This window comes from Castor canadensis, chromosome 8 (assembly GCF_047511655.1).
Source record: "Castor canadensis chromosome 8, mCasCan1.hap1v2, whole genome shotgun sequence".
Lineage (NCBI taxonomy): Eukaryota > Metazoa > Chordata > Mammalia > Rodentia > Castoridae > Castor > Castor canadensis.
Genome location: NC_133393.1, coordinates 85,872,825 through 85,895,498, shown reverse-complemented (window position 1 = coordinate 85,895,498; position 22,674 = coordinate 85,872,825). Strand labels below are relative to the sequence as shown.

Here is a 22,674-nt window from a genome sequence, read left to right as displayed (position 1 = left end):
AAAGTTGACAAGTATTTATTTAGTGCCTTCTGTGTTTTTAGGTGTTTATTAAAAATAGGTCAGATCACTATACTGAGGGAGGAAGTGGGGATCCATTTCTTTTAACTTTTATGAGCATAAAGGGGTACAAAGGGGCTCATTGTGATACTTATCTATATGTATATAATGTGCTTTGATCAAATTCACCCCATCTGCTGGGTGCCAGTGGCTCATGCCTGTAATCCTGGCTACTCAGGAGGCAGAGATCAGGAGAATTGCAGTTCAAAGCCAGCCCAGGCAAATAGTTCATGAGACCCTATCTTGAAAAACCTTTCACAAAAAAGGGTTGGTGGAATGGCTTGAGGTATAGGCTTTGAGTTCAAGCCCCAGTACCACACACACAAAAAAAATTCATCCCATCTATCCTTTCTTAGCTCCTCCTCCCCTGTCCCCTCTAGGAATCCATTTCTGGAATGCTCTGGACTCTTGGGATATCTGTAGTGCACATTAGGATATTGGGAGTTGGGGAATAACTGTGCAGAGGATATCCCTTTCCTGTTGCTTACTGTAGGGAGTGGTGCCCCTGGGAAGGCTGTCATAATGCTAAGGAGCTTCTTTCCAGTTTTGAAGAGTGTAGAGGTGGGAGGGCCAGAGTCCAGTACTGTCATTTTCTAACTAGTAGCTAGAGAGATGGAGTAGTGTGCTGGACACTGGGGAGTGACAATCTAGATCCCTTCCTTCCTCTGCAGGTTTTTCTTTCTAATTGGATTTCCTGACTGATTGCCAGTGTGGGTAAGAATGACCCTGAGTTCCTGAGAAAGGCAAAGAGGGTTAGGACAAATTAAGTAGAAGCCTGAGTATGGTGAAGGGAGTGAGGGTCTGGAAGTGAGGACGCTGGTTTAGGACTGCTCGCTTTGAAACCTGAAGGTGAGTGCTTGCTTGTGTCACTTGGGCCTTGAGATTCACAGGAGTGTCTGGGCTCTTGTTCAGAAGCCAAGTGTCTTCTGAGCTGACGTGTAGGGTGGAGAGGACACTCAAGGCAGAACTCTGGCTCTCTGAGCACAGAGCAGACCAGTTGTGTATAAACAGACTTTATTCCACCACCCTATCCCACAAGCCAGGCACATTGAGAACTGTCTGGTAGTAAGTTCAGTCCAGGCAGGAGGTTTGGAAATGAGCCTGTTTACCTGTGCCCTACCTCCCACCTCCACCTCTCCATCCCATACATTGTTGAAGAGGCTGGGGATGTAGCTCAGTGGCAGAGCATTTGCCTAGTATATGGAAGATCCAAAATTTAATCCCAGCACTGCACAAAACAACAACTAAAAACAAATTGTTGAGAGCCATCCTAGGACAGTGTTGAGTACAAGGACTTAAAAGGGTTGGAGAACTGAACTTAGGGCCCTGAACCATAGGGATTCTTTTTGAGTTCTGAATATAATAAGGGTACTTATTAATAAGGGCACTTAAAGAAGGGCACTCTCTTGGCTTTAGATTATAGATGGGAGAAGGGGAGTATCTGTTTTTGCCTTTGCCAGCTCTTGCGTTGATGGGATAATACTTTCTTGGGTAGAGCAGCCATAAGGGAAGAGTGGGGTGGGAGGTGACTTTTATTCTTACATGATTGAGTGTGTAAGCATAGCTAGAGGAGGGTCATATGCTTAGCATGCTTCAAAGTCCTGGATTCTATCTCTGGTACCATAAAACAAAGGAGTAGTTCAAACCCCAGCAGCAAGGGGGGAGGGAGGAAGCAGTGCCACGATCTGCTGACACCTGATCACACAAATTTGATGAATGAATGGATAAATTGAGTAAATGATGTGCTAACTGAACTAAGACACCTGTGAGGGTAAAGTATTTTCTAGGAGTTGTTTTCTGATTAAGTTGTGCTTCTAGCCTGGGTTGAGGCAGTTCTGCTGCTTTTCCCAGAACCACCTCACCTTTCTCTTTTAGGTTCTTTCTAACTTGATTCAAGGAAATAGTTCGTTCCCTGGTCCCTCCTGGGTCTGGGCTGCCCTCTGCAGGTGGACATTGTTGTCTGAAATAGTTCTGTCCTTTTCTTTCCCACTACTACCCTCTCCTATTCCACCCGTGCCTCCTTCCCATTCAGGTTCCTGATCTAAATGATAGCCTTCTACCTTCGTGACACTATTTTAGGTAACTTCTATGTTAGTGCAGTGTGTATAGGCACTCCTGTGCTCAGACACAGTCAAAGTATTCCCACTCCTTAGTTTTACACTCAAGGTTCTCCACAACCAGCCCTTAATTTCCTGTCTCTCTCTCTCTCTCCCCTTTCTTTAGTCAATCTGGTATATTTATTTTCCGTAAATGCCTGGCCCTTTGCCTTTAATCACTTTCTCATTGTTTAAAAATCCCACTTTAAGCCACGTGCTGGTGGCTCATGCCTATAATTCTAGCTAATCAGGAGGCAGAGATCAGGAGGATTGCTGTTTGAAACCAGCCCCAGGCAAATAGTTCTTGAGACCCCCCATATCGAAAAAACCCATCACAAAAGGCTGGTGGAGTGGCTCAAGCTTTAAGAGTGCCTGCCTAGCAAGAGTGAGGCCCTGAGTTCAAAACCCCAGTGTCACCAAAAAAAAAAGAAAAATCCCACCTAAGTATGCAGCTTGTTTTACCTCCTCCATAAAGCTGCCTTTGATCTCTCTAACAACAGGGCTTTTTCTTTACCTCTGTTGGTATAACTCATTTAATACCTCCTACATATTCCCTTGTATTGGTACACATCTTGTTCATTTAATATTTTAATTAAAATTTCTATAATCAAAGTAATTTTTACAAGTGAGAAAGCACTATGTGCCCTTTTTTTTTTATGGTACTAGGGATCGAACTCAGGGTCTCATGCATAGTAGGCAAACACTTAACCACTGGGCTACACCCCCAGCCCTATAATCAAAGTAATTTTTATCATAAAAGATCTAAACATATAAATATACAGAGTATGTGGAATTTGTTCCCCTGTACTCTTCCCACTCCCATCCCCAAACCTAACTATCCTCAGTGAGGTATTTGGATGCATCTTTCCAGTTCTCTTTCTAAATGAACCTACACACATTTAAGAAGGGGTTAAAATATATATTTGCTCACATCACATGTATTATTCTGCTACTTGATTTTTTACTTGAGTATATATATATGTATATATATATATGTATGTATATTTTAGAGATTTTCCACAGTAAGATAGATCTTTTTAATGTTTTCTCTTTAATTACTTTTTCAAATAAACCACATTGTGTAGAATTTGTTATTTGGAGGGTATTGTGCAGCTAGAACCTAGGGGGCTCTAGGCACAATCGCAACATTATTCTTGCTATCAGTGAGCTGACTATTTGGGGGAGATGGGAAGGGAGGAGTGGGGTATACTTAACACAAAGAAAAACAGAATAATGTCCCTGAGTGTATGTATACCTGAAGTTCACAAATAGGGGAAGCCACTATTACCTAAGAGAATCAGGACTTTACAGAGGAGGTATTTGGAACTTTATCTGTTAGGGAACTTGCAAGTGAAAGGAAGAGCATGAACTAGGGCACAGAGGTGGAAACACTTGATGTAGTTTCCTTTGAAGCCAGACCACAGTCCAGGAGTAGGAGATTTGCTGCCTTCTGTAAACATTTAGTGAATATTACGTGTCAGAAGCAATGAGGATATAGAAATGAGAAACATGAGGCTCCTGTCTCTGAAAGGCTTCCCTATATATATATATTTTTTTTTTTGTTGCATTGGGATTTGAATTCATTGCCTACACCTTGAGCCACTCCACAAGCTCTTTTTTGTGATGAGGTTTTTTCAAGATAGGGTCTCTTGAACTGTTTGCCTGGGCTGGCTTCAAACCACAATCCTGATCTCTGCCTCCTGAATAGCTAGGATTACATGTGTGAGCCACTGGTGCCCAGCAAGTCTTTCAGTTTAATGGGATAAATGACCAGTTTAGAAAAGCAAATTAGGGCTGTATGATAAAAGCTTTTTTTTTCTGGCAAATTAATTTTAATATACATATAGAAAATGACAAGTATAGAGTCACAGTATTTATAAGAAGTCATTCAAATAACATTGTAAATGTATCTGTATATTTACAAAAAATTTCAGCTGTGCAGCTCACACCTGTATTCCTAGCTACTCAGGAGGCAGAGATGAGGAAGATCGAGGTTCAAAGCTAGCCCGGGAAAATAGTTTGAGAGACTCTATCTCAAAAAACCCTTTACAAAAACAGGGCTGGTGGAGTGGTTCAAGGTAAAGACCCTGAGCTCAAGCCCCAGTACTGCAAAAAACAAACAAAAAACCAGGAGAATGATGGAGGGGATGTATTTGACTAAGTATATAGTAAGCATTTTTGTAAATGTCACAGTGTACCCCAGTACAACAATAATGTAATAAATTTTTTTTAAACTTCAGTCCACAAAAATACTTATACAGCCTACTTCAGCTGTCAAAGCTAATTTACAGGTTCAGAAGTGTCACTTCATTTATACAGATGACATCTTCTTGATGTGGATGAGTGAAAAGCCTTTCAAAGCAGTGAGCCAGTCACACAGTGAGTGCTAATATGTGACAAAGCTTCTAATTGACATATCAGGGAGTCAGATCTGTATTCATTGGGCTATGTGGAGCTATGGTGAGCTTTTAGTGACATGACAGGTAACGTGCAGGTATAGATAGCAGCAATGTGTAGAATGACCTAAAGTAGGGAGAGGCTGGGAATGGGGCTTATTTTTGATGGGACTGGGGTTTGAACTCAGGGCTTTCAACTTAAAAAGCAGGCACTCTTATTACTTGAGCCACATTTCCAGTCAATTTTGCTCTGCTTATATTGGATATGGGGGTCTCATGAACTCTGCTTCAGCTGGCCAGAACCCAGTCCTGATCTCAGTCTCCTAAGTAGCTAGAATTATAGGCGTGAGCCAAAGGTGGCTAGCTTAAGTGGGATTTTTTAAAAATAATTTTTTATTAAGATATAGTCATTATACAGAGGGGTTCATAGTGACAATTCTGATTAGAGTTATACATTATTTACATTGCCTTCATTGTTCTCTCCCTTAGGTGGTATTTTTAAACAAGTGATAAAAGTTTATTTCTATCACAGTTAAAATATGTCTGATGGTAGGCAATCCAGGGGCTGGTATCATGGCTCTCCATTGTTTCACCATCCTAGGACGTAGCTTCCATTTTCATGGTCACCTCATGGTCTAATGTGGCTGCTAGAAAATAATTTATCTCATTTGCATTTCAGACAGCAGAAAGAAGGAAGGGTGGGAGAGGAAGGAGAGAAGCATGTGATGATACAGTTCCTGCTAGCTTCCTTCAAGGAACCTTCTTGGAAGTCCAAGGCAATACTCCCAACACTTCTGTTTATATCTTACTAGCCAAAACTTAGATGACACTGTTCGGTGTAAATGGAGATTTGGAAATACAGTTTTGTGGGTGTTTGTTCAGTTTCTACAAATTTGAGATATAATTTGCACATAGTGAGATGCACAGATCTTGCCATCTCTAGAGCAAAGCATGTATAAGGCCCTGGGTTCAAGCCTCAACACTGAAAACAAGAAGTCAACAACAAATGAAAGAGAGCAAGGACTTAATTAGGGTGGTAATCATGAGAATGGAAAGGAAGGGCTGTAGAGACTGGAGGGAGAACCCAAGGAATCTGGCTGGATGTGAGAGATGAGAGAAGATACAGAGAATACTGAATACTGATAGCAGAGCGCCATCAGAAAAGGATTGATAGAACAACTGCCTAGCAAGTGTTAGGCCCTCGATTCAACCCCCAGTACTGCCAAAATAAATAAAAATTAAAAAAATTTAAAAATTGGGAGGGAAGGCCAGGTTGCAGATGGAATAGGAGTATGTGTTGAGTCGGCTGCTGGCCAAACGCCTAAGTGGAGATTCCTAGTAGGCAGTGTGTCTAGAACTTGCCAGGGCATTCAGAGATCGATGGTACCGAATGCCAGAGAGCTGCTTAAGAAGACAAAAGGCCAAGAACTGTCCAAGAGTTTGGTGACTGAGCTTGATGGTAGTCGTTAAGCAGAATCCTGGTACCAAAGCCTGAGTGGTGGTCAGTGAGGGGACTGGTAGGATCACCTAAAATAATTTGAAATTTCATTTGAAAGCTGAAGCCCTTGCACAAATGTAAGAGGGTTGTATGTGCTGCCGTTTTAAAAAGATGGTGAAAGTAGAAAGGAAATGACAGTTTTAAGAGGAAAAGATCAGGGATTCACCTCATTCTTACAGGAAAATAGCCCCTTGTGTTCTCCAGTTAGCTTCCCACGGAGGAGGATAGGACAGCTGCCTGTCCTCTTTTGGTTATCTAACCTCTTGTAAAGATTCCTGAGTGGATACAGGTATGAGAGGGATGCCCCCTTGATACCTCCTGGGGTGGGTTGGCCTGTCAGACACTGCCTAGATAGTGGAAGGAGACATATCTTAGGTGAAAGGGCAAACAGCTTGGAGTCTTGGGTTTGAATCCTGTCTCTTTAACCACTTAGCTTGATAACCTTGGGCAAGTTACTTAACATCCTGTTCCTTAGCTGTAAAATGGGAGCAATTGTGCCTGCCTTGCAGAGTGGTTTTGAGAATTAGAGACTAATGCCCCTCCAACACACACACACCTGCCCCAAACAGGTAATGGAGAAGGGGTGCTGTGTGGCCCAACCCCTGTTATGGGACCGAACGGCTAACGGACAGGTCAGAATCTGATCGCAGAGGATAGGGAGGGCTCCCGGTGGCCTCCTCCCTCCAGGAGGTGGGGACTAGGTGGAGGAAGGGCTGCAGGAGGAGGAGCTCGCTCATCTCCACCCGCTCGGTCCAATCTGGCCTGGGTGCCGGGGAACGCTGTTCTAGTCTCCGTCACCCGAGCAGCCTATCCTCGTTCCCTGGTCCTTGCCCCGGTCCAGTCATGACCCTCCGCCCCTCACTCCTGCCGCTCCGGCTGCTGCTGCTGCTGCTTAGTGGGGCAGTGTGCTGGGCTGAGGCTGAGCCTGAAACCGAAAGTCCTGTCCGGACCCTACAAGTGGAGACCCTGGTGAGAAGACAGTCCAGGTCCCCTGCCCACCCTGCCCTGCAGGAATATTCCCTGAGGGAATACAAGAGTCTAAATGAACCTGGGAGCGGGGAGAAGAGGAAGTGCGGGAACTGAATTGGGGGGTGCTGGGTTTGGGGGCGAGAATGGGAATTTCGAAAGCGCATAGGTGACCTCTGGAGTACGATTGTAGGTGGAGCCCCCAGAACCGTGTGCGGAACCCGCTGCCTTTGGAGACACGCTCCACATACATTACACGGTGAGGGGCATGGGGGGGGGCGGGGCGGGGCGTGGGAGGGGGCGGTGCCCTGCTGAAACACGTCAGCTTTGGCTCGCACACGTGGCAGTCGGTTCTGGAGAACTCGGGTCTCTGGGGTCCTCAAGCACGTGGCAGGGGGAGGGGCGCTCCTCTTCCCTGCCTGTCTCCCCTCCCTGCTTTTCCTCCAGTTCCTCCCTGGCACTGGGAAACCAAGGGTGGAGAGATCTCCTAGAAGTGCTAGCCCTTTGGGGGCTTCCTGTTCCTTTCTCCCCTGGAGGGGAACGCTAGGCAGCAGCTGTAAGGGGGTTGGCACTACCCAGCGGTTCAGGTGTGTGTTGCCCGCCTGCTGGGAGGGAGAGGTCAGGGTTAGCTCTTGATGCTCTCTCCCTCCAGGGCAGTTTGATAGATGGACGCATAATTGACACCTCTCTGTCCAGAGATCCTCTGGTTATAGAACTTGGCCAAAAGCAGGTGATTCCAGGTATGTGACCTGTGTCTCTCACTCTGCCTCTTAACTTAGCCTGTTCAACCCCTAATATACCCTGGAAATGCCCCCCCTAGAATGACTAAGACCCTAAGGATCTTCCAACTGCCTCCTAAGGGCCAAACCCCACTTTAATATTCCTCTTGCCCAATGCCCCCTGGAAGCCAGGAATTTGAGAAGTGGGGCAAGCTCAATTGAGAGTTGAAAAGATGCCTTTGATCTTCTTGGGTGATTTGGGAATGTGGGTATCTTCCAGTTCAGTTATGTCTTCTCCCTCAAGGTCTGGAGCAGAGTCTTCTAGACATGTGTGTGGGGTGAGTATCTGGTCAGGGGTGGACGTGGGTACCCCTTTTGCCTGGGTAGAGACTTTCTCTGCCATCCCAGCTCCTCCAAGAGGCAGGAAATGTGGTTTAGATAGAGGGCCCTGACTTTATGCTGGAAAGGTACAGTTCAGTGGGACTCCTGAGTGCCTTTCTGGTTGCTGGTTTTGTTGAGGCATATGGGGAGATGGACACTTTGCTGGTCAACCCTTTAGGTGTTCAATTGGGAAAGTTCATGTTTTGGGTGCAAATATCCAGGAGATTGCTGGTGGAGCTTCAGATGCACTTAGGTTGCTTCCCCACCTTCCCCACCTCTAGCTATGACTCACATTCCTTCCCTCAGAGAGAAGCGAAGGGCAGTCATTCCTTCTCACTTGGCTTATGGAAAACGGGGATTTCCACCATCTATACCAGGTAATTTTGACTAGGCTTTTCTCCTGACCATCAAAATACCCAGCCCCCGAGAGCTACAAGGAGCTACACTCTTTGGCACTTGAGAAGGTCCAGATTAAGTTTCCTGAACATGATAAAAGTGACTGGAGCTTCCTTCTTCAGAGCCACCTTTTGCCTGCTCTGATCATCAATGGAGATTATGGATATAACCTGTTCAGGTTACGTGGCTTGATCTCAGGGAGCTGGTGGTTTTTTAGGGAAGAGGTACCTGCTTGAGCCACATGGGTCTGTGCTACTCCTATCAGAGCAGTCAGGTAATTCAAAACAAAATAAACAAAAAGCAACCCTTACAAGCCCTCATACATCATTGCTGATATCTATTCCTGAAGGGCTGAAAAAGATTTCCCAAGATGTATCTTTTGCTTGCTTTTGGTTATAACAATTGGTTTTGGTTTGTGTGTGTATGTGGTTCTGGGAATCAAGCCCAGCCCCTTGCATATGGTAGGCAAGTGCTCTGTCACTGAGGTGTATTCCCAGCCCTTGTAACATATGTCATTTTAGCTAAAATGTGCTTAATTCTATAGGGCATTGGGAACATAATTCTTACCCCAGTTCCAACTTTAGAAGCCTGAAAAAAGGGGAGAGGACTAAGGAGAACCTTTTGCAAAGCTCTGTTACCTGTGCATTCCCACTGCTGCTTTGTTTGCTTCTGTTTACGCCTCTCCCCACCACTTACCTTCTCCCTTACTTCATAAGCCACATCCTTCTTCCTCTCCAGCTGTTATGTTGAGACTCATGTTTTCTAACAATCACACTGAGTGTGCTCATTGGGTGATGGAATTTAAAAGATGTTTCATTTAAATCCAATTAATTTCAGCCCTGCAAATATTCTATCTATGTGGCTGTTTGGAAATGGGTTCCATACAGTTAGAGTGTTCTCTTACTTAGAAATGTTCCCTTAAAAATGGAGAGGAGCCTGTATGTTTCATATCTACAGTTATCCTGTGCTGCCAGGGATCTGTCACTCAATCCAAGCCACACATGTAGTTGAGGTCAACATGACTATCACTAGACTCTGCCCTTGTTCAAGGGAACTCAGCACCACATTTCAATCTGTCAGCTTCCCAGTTGGCTTTGCTGTGGCCTACTCTCTCAGATTCAGAGTCCTGCACAGAGATTCTAACCTTTTCCTCTCCTCTGCCTCTCCAGCGGATGCAGTGGTACAGTATGACGTGGAGCTGATTGCACTGATCCGAGCCAACTACTGGCAAAAGCTGGTGAAGGGCATTTTACCCCTGATAGGCATGGCTATGGTGCCAGCCCTCCTGGGCCTCATTGGATATCACCTATACCAAAAGGCCAACAGACCCAAAGTCTCCAAAAAGAAGCTCAAAGAAGAGAAACGAAACAAGAGTAAAAAGAAATAATAAATAATAGTAATTAAAAAAAAACTTCTTTGTATTCTTTACCTCATACTTTCTAAAGCCACTTTTGTAAGTAGGAATGAGATGAAGGGTTGAGAAAAAGGTCACTTGGGAGTTGGATCTTGCCTGGAGTCGGGGTGGTGGAAGCCTTGGATCACCTTTTTCCCTAATTCTTTTGCTGTCCTAACTTACAACTTACATCAAGGATCTAGTCTTGAATCTGCTGATAGGACCTCTTTTTTTTTTTTTTTTTTTCTGCACTGGAGTTTGAACTCAGGGCCTTGTACTTGGTAGGTAGACACTCTCCCACTTGAGCCACACCACCAGCTGTCTGAGTTAAGGTACAGGTTTGGGCTTCCATGGTGCCATGATGCTAAGGAGCTATGCTTCATGGAGCAGTAAGTCTCTTAGCAAACTGTGGAAGTTTTTTAATAGCAAAGCACTCAGGTCTCAAAAAAAAAAAAAAATCTTGGGTGTTGGAAAGGGATTTTCTCCTTGGATCACAGAATATTGGAGATCACATGAGCTGCTTCGATGATGTTGTAGGTGGTTGGAGGTTGTACATCTGACTGGGCTATAGACAAAGGCTTGGGTAAGTTGCTTCTATGGTTGACTATGAAGAGTGGATTGAGCTGGCTCAGCACTTCATCACTCACTGAGATGCCATCCAAGTACTGCTTCAGCATCTCCCGCAGCTTCTCATTTATTTCTAGCAGCTGGGTTCGTCTGTGTTGGAGGCTCAGTAGCTCCAATTTCACTTTGTTGTACCTTTTCCAGAAATTCTCCATCCCCATATAGTCCTCTATCACCTGGGAGTTGAGTTAGAGGGAGAAGCTGTGCAATGGGACCCATTAGAAATACTGCCCACCACCCAGCATCCCCCAGCCCTTACCTTTGCGAGCTCCTCCTGCTGGGAAAGCTCTTCCAGGCTTTGTGCCTCAATCTCCTCCTGATCCTTGGGAGTCAGTACTGATGAATAGAAAGGCAGCACTTTCTCTTCTTCCGTTTCAAATTTCCTACACATTTCAGCAAGTTTAAGGATCTTTTCACCCTGTTAGAAGCAAGGAGAGACTTGTTTATTAGGGAGGGGGGAGGGAATAAAATAGAGTTGTTTCCTCTGAGCCCAAGGAAGCTTCTCATCCAAATGAGGGACAACAGTAATGAATATTTGGAACTGTGTTTGGTGCTTCCTGTGTGCCAAACACAGTTCCAAATATTTTATTTCCTTTTTTTTGGCAGCAGTGGGATTTGAACTCAGCCTCAGGCTTGCTTAAGCAAACACTCTTAGTGCTTGAGCCACTCCACCAACCCTCATTTCATTTATTTTAGAGGCAGGGTCCTGGTATGTAGTTCAGGTTGGCCTGGAACTCACTGTGTAGTCCAGACTGGTTTCAAACTCCCAGTCTTCCTGCCTCAGCCTCCCAAGTGCTGAGACTATAGGCAGAGGCAAGGAATAACACCACACCTGGCACTTTATATTCTTTTTTGTTTGATTGGTTTTGTGGTTCTGGGAATTGAACTCAGGGCCTTGCACCTTTGAGACAAGCACTCTACCACTAAGCTATACCCCCAGCCCTTGAGACAGGATCTCATTATGTAGCCCAGGTTGGCCTTGAACTCATAATCCTCCTGCCTCTACCTCCTGAGTGTTGGGATTATAGACATGTACCACTATGCCCAGCTCTGGACACTATATTCTTACTATAAAGTTAATTCATTATTATTTCATTTCACATGTAAAGAGCAGGGGAGGATTAAATAAAACAGGTATCCACTGAGGCAGAAAGTAGGAGAAGACCCTCCTTCTACCTCTCCTGAGTCCCTTTCACTTTCAGCCATAGTTCCAACTGCCCTCTCCCCTTGTTACCTTATCAACAATCTTTTTCAGTGCCTTGAGGGTGGCATTACTTTCCAAGGTGAGTTTGACTAAGTTCTCCTGAGATATTGCCCGGGCCTGAGTCCTTTGGGCTTTAAGTTTTCGCAGTTGTACAAGGACCAACTCCTTGTCGTTACGGATACACTGGTTCTGCTCTTCACTGTCACGGCTGTGTAGCATGATCTTGCCTCTTGAAATGCTTATGGCCTCCTGAGGAGCATAGTGAATTGAGGAAGCACTTAACCAACAGAGGGGCTGAAGTGAGACAAATAAAAGGTAGCCTGGGGCCTGAAATCAGAGCTTATCATCTCTTCCCACCCACTGATCAATGATGAGACCGAGGAGAAATTGAGGCAGAGAGGAACAGGGGATACTGGAGCAGTTAAAAGTTAGTATTTACTAACCTGTAGTTTCTGTATTTTTTTCATCTGTGCTTCAATCTCTTTGGAGCTTTTCTCATCCTTCACCTTTAGAGTCTCAAAGGCAATCTTCCGATCCTCTGTGGCATCAGTGTAATTCTTGAGTGCGTCCTGGAACCTTTTCCATAGATCTTCCACTGTGTTCTCCAGTTGTATTCGTAGAAAATGTTTCTCTTCTAAATTCTAGGAAAAGTTCCCCAAATACCAAATGCTCAGAACTACTCTATTAGAGCCCTTTCACCAGCAACCTCTCCCTTTCAAGCTGTTTGTAGCTTTGTTTAGTGCAGAGGCCATGAAAATGCATACAAATCCAAGCAGATGATACATGTAAGTTTCATATGCAGTGTAGGGCTCACAGCCAGCAGGGAGGAGATGCTCCTTTGGGGGCACGCTCAGCTCTACATGAATGGTGCCATTTGGAAACGTGGCCCACTGGTCCCAGATGTTTAAGTTTTTTCCAAGGAAGCTAAAAATTTGGGTTTTGTGTGAAATCTTTCCAATTTTTAAATGTAGGAAACTTACTCAACATTTTTATTAAGCACTGGGGTAAAATAAGAGCAAGAACCCTATACTCAAACCTAGGTCTGTGGACTGGGTAGGTTTGCAACCTCCAGGATGGAGGAAAGCACTCTGCTCCAAGGGGCAGGAGATCTAAATTCTCCTTCTGGTTCTGCCACAGATCAGCATGACTATGGCAGGTCATTCCATTTCCTTGGGGCTTAGTTTCTTTATCTGCGAATCACGGGGATGTAGCCATATGGTGCTTTTTTGCTCCAAAATTCATTCCCTTGACATTTTAGAACAATCCTCCCAACCAATTTTCATAAAATTGCAAAAACCACTAGAGACACCTACAGTGGCAACAGACTTTTATTGACTGTGTTGCCTTTATTAACTCTAGTTGCCTTGAGCAATTTTTCTCACTTCTCTTCCAGTTCCTGCTCCTCTACTCTCCCTCTGTACCTTGTTTTTGAGATCATCCCACATACTCTGGAACTCCAGCTTGCTTTCATACTCGGAATCTGTATAGTTCTGCTCCATGGCCATGAAGACATCTTGTAGGTAGTGAATCTCTTTCTCATGTTGGTCAATAATTGTCTTCCTACAGGAGATAAGACACTGTCTCTGTTCTGATGGATACAACAGCTGGGCGCTGGTGGCTCACGCCTGTAGGCCTAGCTACTTAGGAGGCAGAGAGCAAGAGGATCATGGTTTGAACCTAACCCAGGATGATAGTTCAAGAGACCCTGTCTTGAAAAAACCCATCACACAAAAGGGCTGGTGGAGTGGCTCAAGGTATAGGCCAAGTTCAAGCCCCAGTATCATCAAAAACAAGACAAAATTTAAAAAACCCAAAAAAAAGGGTTGGTGGAGTGCCTCAAGTGGTAGAGCGCCTGCCAAGCAAGACTGAGGCCCTGAGTTCAAACCCCACTACCACCAAAAAAATTAAAAAGAATCTGGTGAATACAACATACAGACCAATAATAACAACTTAAGGCAGTACTTAATAAAACTGCATGAATGGCACAAACTCTTAGGTACCGACAGAGAACAAAGGGAAAGGAGGGCTGTGTTTTTTTTTAGGGCCAGAAAGAATAAGATTTTATTTTGATTTTTAATAGGTAGTACATTGGTGTGATACAAAAAAATGTACAAAAGTTTATAGTAAAATCTCTCTCCCATCCCTGTCTGCTGCCAGACTGGTAGGATTTTGGTAGCTGTAAGTGGGCGGTAGTGGTACACAGACAGGGCTTGGCTGGGGTGAAGGTATGACAAAGCTGCAAGCCAAAACCCAAGTTCATTTAGAAGGAACTCAGGATCTTCCCTGCCAGGAATCATGTCATAATCAAGGTGGGATGTTCCAAGGTACTAGCTGCTTGCTTATAGACACAGACTCTGGGTATTCCTGTGGATTCAATTACCCATCTTCTCTTAGCCCATACCTTTCTGTCTCAAACTCCTTGGTTAAGGTCTCCAGCTCCATGTTGTAACTTTCCTCCAGGAGATTGAGCCTGCGCCTCTGCAGGGCCAAGAGCTGATCAACGTTGTGCAGGTGGCTGCGCAGGGCATAGGCATACTGCTCCTCAGCTTCCGACAGGTCCTTAGCTAAAGACTGGGCAGGAAAGAGAGAGTTACCATTCCGGCCAAGTGACATGTGTGAGAGGAAATAAAAATGTATGCAGCTGGTTAAACTGAATGGCATGATGACATTTTCCCCTTAGTTCCTAATGCCAACTCTTTGGCATTAGGAGTGCTGGCTCAGTCTCCCCCACCCCGCCCTCCTCCTCCCCACTCAGTCTTGAATGCAAAGCAACAGTGATTTCAAGGAGCCTCATGAAGGCAGCCAGTGTCCTATGGACAACAAACATTCACACTGAGGGGCTACCACTAAAAGGATGCAGGGATCCTTGGAGAAATGGCTGCTTTGAGGTTTGAAGCAGAAAATAAATCGAACCAGGTTATTCTGTCATACAAAATAGCAAAGAAGGCAGGCATAGCAGCACATGGAGGCTGAGGCAGAAGGATCACAAGTTTGAGGCCTACCTGGGCAATTTTAACAAGACCCTGTCTCAAAATAAAACTTTTACAAAAGGGCTGTAACTCAGTGATAGAGCTCTTGCCTAGCATAAGACTAATAAAGTCATGTGAGATGGACTCAGGAGCCATGATGAAGTAGCTTACTATGGCAAATTAGACTTTGCAAAGATGAGCACAGCAAAATCTCTTATCCTACAGTTTTCTACAATGAGACCTCATCACTTCCCATCAAAAGGTAGATTATTCTTCCATCTCCTTGAATTTGGGTGGATCCTATGACTTCTTGAATCTATAGTGGAAGTGACACGAATCAGTTCTAAACACAGCCATTAACTGACCAGGTAGCTTCTCCATCCTGCCCCTTGGAATGCTTGTTCTTAGGATGCTCACTCCAGGAACCCAGCTGTCATGCTGTTGGGAGCCCAAGATACATGGAAGGGCCATGTGAAAAGCATTCTAATCAACGGCCTAACTGAGCTCTCAGCTAGCAGCTAGAATCAGTCACTAACCATTTAGGACACCCGGCCCAGTCAGGCAAGTCTTGCATAGCATGCTCAAGGCCTTAGGTTAGATTCCCACCTTCCCCGACCCCCCCACAAAAAAAAAAAGAAAAGAAGAAGAACCATGCTGAGCTCATTCTGTCCACAGAACCTTAAGCCAGAAGGACTTAGAACAGGGGTGGATGCAGCAAGAAAAGATTGGAATCCTTTCACTGGCAAAAAGGACAGTTTGAGCTCTTAATAAGGATAAAAACTGCAATGGATTGAAATATTCTGATTATGGTTCTCTTCCCATAGTTATTTGATAATTCCCAGTACAATTCTTGAAAATGCCACTTAAAATTCATAAGGTATAACTAGTGGGTAATTTGTTGAAAATTTGAGGACTTTTAGTATGCATCTCTTGAAGCTGCCCAGGGTCTGCTTAATATTTTTCCCATCAAGGTTTAGGCTTTAAAGGAGAGATGGGTGTTTTCTAGAGGGGGAATACCATGTTGACTGTGAATATTTGCTGTTAGTGTGGGACTTTTTGTTTTGTTTGAGATGGTAAAGACTAAGTAGGAGTCAGTAAGCAGGAAAGATGTAAAAGGTAGGATAAAAAAAAAGAGACAGATACATCAAAACCCCTTAGAAGAAAAGAACCTTTTAAGAAGCTGGGCGCCAGTGGCTCATGTCTATAATCCCAGCTATTCTGGAGGCAGAGATCAGGAGGATCATGGTTTGAGGCTGGCTGGGGCAAATAGTTTGGGAGACCCTATCTGGAAAAAACCCTTCACAAAAAAAGGGCTGGTAGAGTTCCTGCCTATCAAGCATGAGGCCCTGAGTTCAAACCCCAATACTGCCAAAACAAAACCAAACCCTGTCAAGAGCATAAGGATGGAGCTGGATATGGTGGCATATACCTGCAATTCCAGCATTCAGGAGACTGAGGCAGGAGGGTTGAGCGTTTGAAGCTAGCCTAGGCTACATAGTGAGGTCCAGTCCAACCTGGGTTACATATGGTAACTTGTCTCAATCCTGCACCTCCGCCCCCCGCCAAAAAAGCATAAGGATGCTGACTGAGCTGCTTAGAAGTCCAGAACTGCTCTTACATGGGCCATTGAGATTAAATCAAAGAAGTCAAATAATTTGGTTGAATGAAGCACTGGAATAGGAGTCAAAAAACCTATGAACGGGCTGGGAGTGTGGCTCCACAAGTAGATCGCCTGCCTAGCGAGTGCTAGGCCCTAAGTTCAGACCCTAGTACCACTAACAAACAAAAAACCCCCCACAAACCTGTGCTCTAATCCTGCTTCTCCCACTGACTAGCTATGTGACCTTGTGACAAGTCAGTCCCCATCTCTGGAACTGAGCCTCTGACATTGACATAGAGGTGTGGGACTAAATTCAAGTGACTGCACCTTACAACTTTAATATTGTATAGTACTGGTTTGGGGCAGTAGATGACCAAGAATGATGGCTCCTCTAGGGATAGGGATGAATGACAGTGCAGTACTCTATTTTTTTTTTCAGTGAAAACCATTATTACAAATAGCCTAGATGTGACCCATCCTGTGTCTTGCACGAGCTTTAAGATTGATTTATTAATTAATTCACTAGGCCCAATCTATTAAGAGAAGAAGCCAAGGAAACCATATGCAAGTGTTTCCTTGAAGAGAATGCCTACCTTGATAACACTGTCTTTGCAGTCCACCACTCGTTCAAATGTTTGGCTGAGGATCTCAATGTCCTTATGAAGCTCTCTGGTCTTGACTTCCCGAAGCACGGTTCTCCACTGTGTGGTAATCTTATTAAGGTTCACTGCACTGTTGTGCTCCTCCTTGGCCAGTTTGTCCTGCGTGAAATAACAAATACACTTCCAGGAGGTCAAGGCCCAAACAAGACCACTCTGAGTTTCTCAACTGACACTTTACCACTTATGTTTTCTGAAGGACCAAAGCTCCTGACAGCTAAGGCTTAGGGAACTCCTGCTTTGGTTTGGGGGAGGGCCTGAAGGAAGATAGGAACAGCCTGATGGCATTTTAGAGAGGGCAAGAGTGCATTTCCTTCAGCATGAAGCATTCGGAACAAGATGTTGTTTCTAATAACCATCTCCAGGGAGAATATCAGAATTCAAGACAGCTGAATTGGGACAACTGGTAAGCACCTGCTGTCCTACTGGGGCTCAGTTGAGACTGGCAATCTGTATTGCATCAGTCTTCCTCCCAGAGAAATTTCCCTGCCTACCAGTGTTGCCTGCAACCTAAGTGTGTCGGGTCTCAGGACTTCCGGAGGAGGGCAGGTGAGAATAAAAATAAGACTGCCAGAATGATAGAACCCAGGACGCAGGGCCAGTTCAGGGGGTGGGTGTGGGTGGGCAGGACATAATGCAGAAGGCCATCACCTTCAAGAATTGGCTGAGGAGTCTCTCTTTCTTCTTCGCCATCTCCTCCTCTACCAACAACTTCTGCTGAAACAGAAGCAGCTGCTCTTCATCGGTCAGGGGTGCCTTGGCTTTTTTCCCTTTCTTAGGCATGGTTAGGCGGCGGAGTGGGCCCAGGCAAGTTGTCTCCGCCTTTCTTGGCCCGCGCGTTAAGAGAGGGCAGAAAGAAAACGCCCCTAGCAAGTCGCTTTCTGGAACTTCCCCTGGAACTAAGGTAGTTGGGCCTTAGCTCTCAGCACTACCGCATTAGAGAACTCCAGCTATCCCGGAGATCCCAGCTCTCCTGCGGAAAGATGCATCTCGTCTCCTAGCAACCGCACGACCAGAGGCTGAGAGAACAGTGTCTTAGAGCGCCCCCTGGCCGCTGGAGGACCGCATTCAATTTTAGTGAACAGTTTTGTTTTTTTAACCTCTTAAAAACCCTAGTCTTCCCAGTGCACTTAAAAAAAATCTTTTTGTTTTAAAAAGAATGGCCGAAAAAAAATGGCCATAGTAAAGAAATAATAAAAAATGTTGGAGAGAATTTGGAGAAACATAAATGCTCATATATTGGTAGTAGGAAAGTAAAATAGCACAGACAGTTTGGAAAACAGTTTGACAGTTTCTTGAAATATAAAACATAACATAAATTTACCATATAATCCAGAAATTGCACTCTTAGCGATCTTCTTATGAGAAATGAAAACATGTATAAAAAATAAGTAAATATAAGAAGGAAGAAAGATGGGAAAGGGTGGATTGTGTGATATGGAAGATGTGCTTCAAAGAGGTTTTAAATGTGAAATATAGTGATTACAAAGGGTTCTCCAAGAAACAGAACAAATTGTGTATGCATGTGTATGTGTGTGTGTTGTCTGTAAGGGTTTGGCTTACTGTTGCTGGTGATCCGAGCTACTGGGAGGGCAGAGATCAGAGGATTGAGGTTCAAAGCTAGCCCAGGCAAATAGTTCCTAAGACCCTATCTCAAAAATACCTAGAACAAAAAAGGACTGGTGGAGTGGCTCAATTGGTAGAGCACTTACCTACCTAGCAAGCATGAGGCCCTGAGTTCAGACTTCAGTGCTGCCAAAAGAAAAAGAATTGGCTCAGTGTTATGGAGGCTGAGAAGATCTACATACAGTTGGCTATGTGAAGGCCCAAGATGTGGGCGCCGATGGCTCACTCCTGTAATTCTAGCTACTCAGGAGGCAGAGATCAGGAGGATTGCAGTTCAAAGCCAGCCTGGGTAAATAGTTCTCAAGACCCTATCTCAAAAACAAACAAACAAACAAAGGAGTGACTTAAGGTGAAGGCCCTGAGTTCAAGCCCCAGAACTACAAAAAAGAAAAAAGACAGGAGAGCTAAGGTATATCTTTAATCTGAAAGCTGGCCAATTTAAGACCCAAGATGATGTTTCCATCTGAGTTGGAAAGTCAAAACCAATGTCCCAATCATAGGCAGGAGTAGTTCCCTCTTATTGGGTATTTCCATTTTATTCAGATCTGCAGTAATTAGATGAGCCTACTCATTAGGACAATCTGCTTTACTCAATCTAGTTTCAGATGTTAATCTCATTTAGAAACACTGTCACAGACACACCCAGAATAATATTTGACCAAATTTCTGGGCACTTCATTGCTTAGTCAAGAGTCAAGTTGACACATAAAATTAGCTATTACAAGTCCACCCTGTTAGAAATAAGAACCCCGAAGACCACTGTAGTCACAATTGAAGACACAGAAATGGAGAATTGTCTCAGAAGGGTGCATGGGCACATGGTACAGCATGCACAAAAGGGCAGGGCCATCTTCTCGATTGGCTGAAATTTTATACTGACTTGGGGGAGGGATTAGGATACACAACATGGAGGGCAAATTTTTTGGGCAAAGGGGCTTAGCAAGAATTCAGAAGAAGAACCTGGAACTACAGACAATGCAGGTAATTAAAATGGCGACACACACTTTGATAGAAAAGACTGCTTTCTCACAATTGCCCCCTTTAATTTATATTCTTTTCTTCAAACTCATTTAACATTAATTGACTTTCTGTTTCAGCTGTGCTTAACAACAGCTGGTGTGACACAGGAGTTTATGTTTAGTGTAATTTCTATGAGCCAAACAATCAATCCTCGTACACAGGGAATAATTCAGCACCCAATTAAGGCCATGGCCCCAAATTCATCAATGAGGGATGTTAGAATTAAGTCTATTACTCCTTTCCATTTTCCAAACCATTTTTCTAGCTAATTAGTAAAGGGTCAGTTATCCCTGAGTTCTTAGCCAGTTGTTTGACAGGGCTGTTAGGCCTTGGAGAGCCTTGGTTATTGTCCCATCCAGAGCTGTGTTGTTGGGAATGCACCCCCAGCTCTGTGGGACCCCAATGGCATCTATGTAGAAATGGTTAGGGAAGATTTGGGTCATTGGAATGCCAGGGTGAAAGGGATAGCCCATTGGATTAAAGTGCAAGTCCCACTCCATTTGACCAGAAGAGTCTCAAGTAAAAGTCCACCACAATACGGCCAGACGTGTGCTTGGGAAACAGTCAGAGTGGGCTGACTGCCTAACTCTCCAAAGGATCGGCCTCACTGCACCCGGATGCATTTCCCAGGAACTCTAATTCCTCCCCAAACCCTGAGAGGCACAGGTGTAGTTAGAGTCTTAGGATGGGGGTCTAATCAACCAGGGTGGTTTTTGCCCCCCAGAATCTTTGACCACAGGAAACAGTAGTGACAAGGTCATACAAGACTCATTGTCCCAGCCAGCTGTCCTTTTTTTTTTTTTTGGAAGAGGGTTATTATATATTTCATTTTAGCAGAGTTTGAGGTTCATCCCAAAGGGAAAGGGGCAGCTTGAGGCTCTGGCCTTCCTGTTGCACATGTGTAATTTTGCTTTTTTTTAAGGTGTGGACAGAATATTCCCCATAGCCAGTTTCAGTATCGATGGTTGGCTTTTAAATCCTTAACCTTCACTACAGTTAACTTGGTTTGGTCACTCTTAGGTTTGAGGGGGCCTATCGTCAGGAGATGATGTAATTGTGGGGTTTCTTTTGGAAACATCAGCTCCCAATTCATACTGCCTCAAGATGGAAGGCTCTATGATCATGGTATGTGGGTCATCTATGACCAATAAAAGGGGGTTGTATTGGTAGAGTTGGCAACTGGGGAGAGAGAGCTTTACTAATTTGAATCTTTCTTTGTAATTGTTCGCATTTTCCCTTCCTGTAGGCTGATGAAGTCCAACCCTTATACTGTGTAGTCCACCCCACGTCAGAACAGCCCCACATGACCTATCTAAGTTTTTATCAAAGTCATCATGATAGTCATCATGGCCTCTCTGGGGCCAGGGTATGAGCATGTATATATAGTCTTAGCACAGAATTGAAATTGTCCCTGGGGATCACCACAGGAGAGTACAGGGCATGCATCAAACTTAACAGTCAAAGGAGAAGTTTGGGTGACATCAATGGTAAATACAGTTTCCCAAGGGAAAATAGTCCCAATATAGTCTTTTTAAAGTTACTTTGGTATTTCCAGGCTCTGGAGACTCAGTCCATTGTTCCTCCTTGGGAGCTCGTTTTATTCAGTAGTGGGTGGGTCCATCCGTCTCAGCAGTATGTACTGCAGTTTCAGTAGTGAGTAACACCTGATGAGGTTCCTCCCAGAATGGCTCAAATTTCTCTCCACTCCAAGTCCAGATCAGGATGTAATCTCCCAGTGTGGTAGAGTCTGGGCCAGCAGTCCCTGTTCTAAGGAATGAGCTGAAGAGAGCCTGAGCAAATAATTTCAGAGAAGCTGATCCATAAGCAAAGGTTATATTCCAAAAAGTTACAGTACTAGTCTCACAATCAAATATAATGAAACTTTTACCTTTATCATAAGCAAATGACATTTCTTGAATTATGGCTCTCTTAAATACTTTTTTCTCACAGCTAGGATAAACTTATAGATCTTTAGGGGAAAGAGGAATGCCTCCACAGCATCGAATGCCTTTTACCCTAAAATAAATTACATTTGCTTTGCCATAGGAAACAATAGGCTACATTGCTTTTTCCTTACTAGGGCTGTTAATTTAAATTTTTACCTTTAGAGTAGGATTTAGCAAAGCTTGTAGACCTCTTACACGCTTAAGGAGACAGTGTTAGTGCCCCAGATAGAATTGAGTTTTAGTTTTTTGACCAAGTGTCAATTACTTTAAACTTGTATAACTTTAACCCCATAAACTTTGTATAGCATTTAAGTGAAATTTAGACATACAGCCCACACACTTTTAGCATGATAAAATGTATTAAAATCACTGAAAAGACATTCAGTTTGGACTCGGTTTCCTAAAGAGTCAAAATCCTTGTGGTGAGTTCCACAAGCAATATTTTGATTTTACGAAATCCCTTAGATAACTCTTAAATTACAGTCAACTTAATTATACACATAAACTTTCATAAACTCCATCTAACATATACTTTTAAAAAATTTTTTATTATTCATTTATTCACAACAGATCTCTTTAAACCTCCTGTTTTAATATGTACTGTTCCTTCCCTGCTAAAGATTGAACTAGAATCTGAATTTCCCTGTTAGACAAACTACAGAAACTCAAACTCAGTTTAAAAGTAACACAAATAGCTCAAAATATCAAAGTTGCAATTGGAGTCTTTTAAGGACCAATTCTGAGGCATCTTAATGTTAGGTATGGCCTTAAGTTAGAAGAAAGGCTGAAGGAAGAAAAGACAGAAATGGAACCATGCATATCTGCATCTGTTCCCTTTATTCAGAATAATTAATCTATACCCTCAAGGACAGACAGCTCCTTACACCTTAATGAGCATAATTAATTAAGCCTGCAATGATTTTTATGGCGGTGTCTCTTTTTAATCATTGCACTTCCCAGACCTTATTGCCGGTTCCTGGACTCCCCCATCCTCTAGGGGTCCCCTGAGTAGCCATCCGGAGACACAGGACTAGTTAAGAGTGGGATCTTCACTTAAAATGGCTTCTTTTAAGATTTCAGGTTTGCCCCTTGAGGGTGCTTTTTAAATAACCTCTAATAATAGT

At 43.9% G+C, this 22,674-nt stretch overlaps 2 protein-coding genes across 5 annotated transcripts; one reads left to right on the top strand and one right to left on the bottom strand.

Moving 5' to 3' along the window:
• Window positions 1-6,513: 6,513 nt before the first annotated feature.
• Fkbp11 (FKBP prolyl isomerase 11) lies at window positions 6,514-9,896 on the top strand. 2 transcript variants are annotated; one of them, XM_074083275.1, is made up of 6 exons: window positions 6,514-7,016; window positions 7,207-7,272; window positions 7,666-7,753; window positions 8,013-8,070; window positions 8,420-8,490; window positions 9,679-9,896. In XM_074083275.1, the coding sequence occupies exons 1-6, from the start codon at window positions 6,891-6,893 to the stop codon at window positions 9,894-9,896; spliced, it is 627 nt and encodes a 208-aa protein (XP_073939376.1). In that variant the 5' UTR covers window positions 6,514-6,890. The 2 variants fall into 2 exon arrangements, with proteins under 2 accessions (XP_073939376.1, XP_020032584.1); XM_020176995.2 differs by having other exon boundaries at window positions 6,541-7,016; window positions 8,037-8,070.
• On the bottom strand, window positions 8,653-17,950 carry Drc2 (dynein regulatory complex subunit 2). Of its 3 annotated transcripts, none has more exons than XM_020176997.2 (8): window positions 17,610-17,950; window positions 16,893-17,060; window positions 14,132-14,301; window positions 13,152-13,290; window positions 12,174-12,371; window positions 11,761-11,979; window positions 10,786-10,944; window positions 8,653-10,702 (listed from the first exon to the last, which is right to left on the bottom strand). In XM_020176997.2, exons 1-8 carry the CDS (start codon window positions 17,739-17,741, stop codon window positions 10,394-10,396), a joined length of 1,494 nt encoding a protein of 497 aa, XP_020032586.1. In that variant the 5' UTR covers window positions 17,742-17,950; the 3' UTR covers window positions 8,653-10,393. The 3 variants fall into 3 exon arrangements, with proteins under 3 accessions (XP_020032586.1, XP_073939374.1, XP_073939373.1); XM_074083272.1 differs by having other exon boundaries at window positions 10,452-10,727; XM_074083273.1 differs by lacking the exon at window positions 11,761-11,979.
• Window positions 17,951-22,674: the final 4,724 nt, after the last annotated feature.

Coding starts and splice junctions, on each gene's coding strand:
- Fkbp11 (XM_074083275.1), top strand. CDS start 6,891: ATGACCCTCCGCCCCTCACTCCTGCCGCTCCGGCTGCTGCTGCTGCTG. Junction 7,017..7,206: donor CCCTACAAGTGGAGACCCTG/GTGAGAAGACAG, acceptor GTACGATTGTAG/GTGGAGCCCCCAGAACCGTG. Junction 8,491..9,678: donor ATTTCCACCATCTATACCAG/GTAATTTTGACT, acceptor CTGCCTCTCCAG/CGGATGCAGTGGTACAGTAT.
- Drc2 (XM_020176997.2), bottom strand. CDS start 17,741: ATGCCTAAGAAAGGGAAAAAAGCCAAGGCACCCCTGACCGATGAAGAG. Junction 12,372..13,151: donor GGGATGATCTCAAAAACAAG/GTACAGAGGGAG, acceptor AACTTTTCCTAG/AATTTAGAAGAGAAACATTT. Junction 10,703..10,785: donor AGCAGGAGGAGCTCGCAAAG/GTAAGGGCTGGG, acceptor CTCAACTCCCAG/GTGATAGAGGACTATATGGG.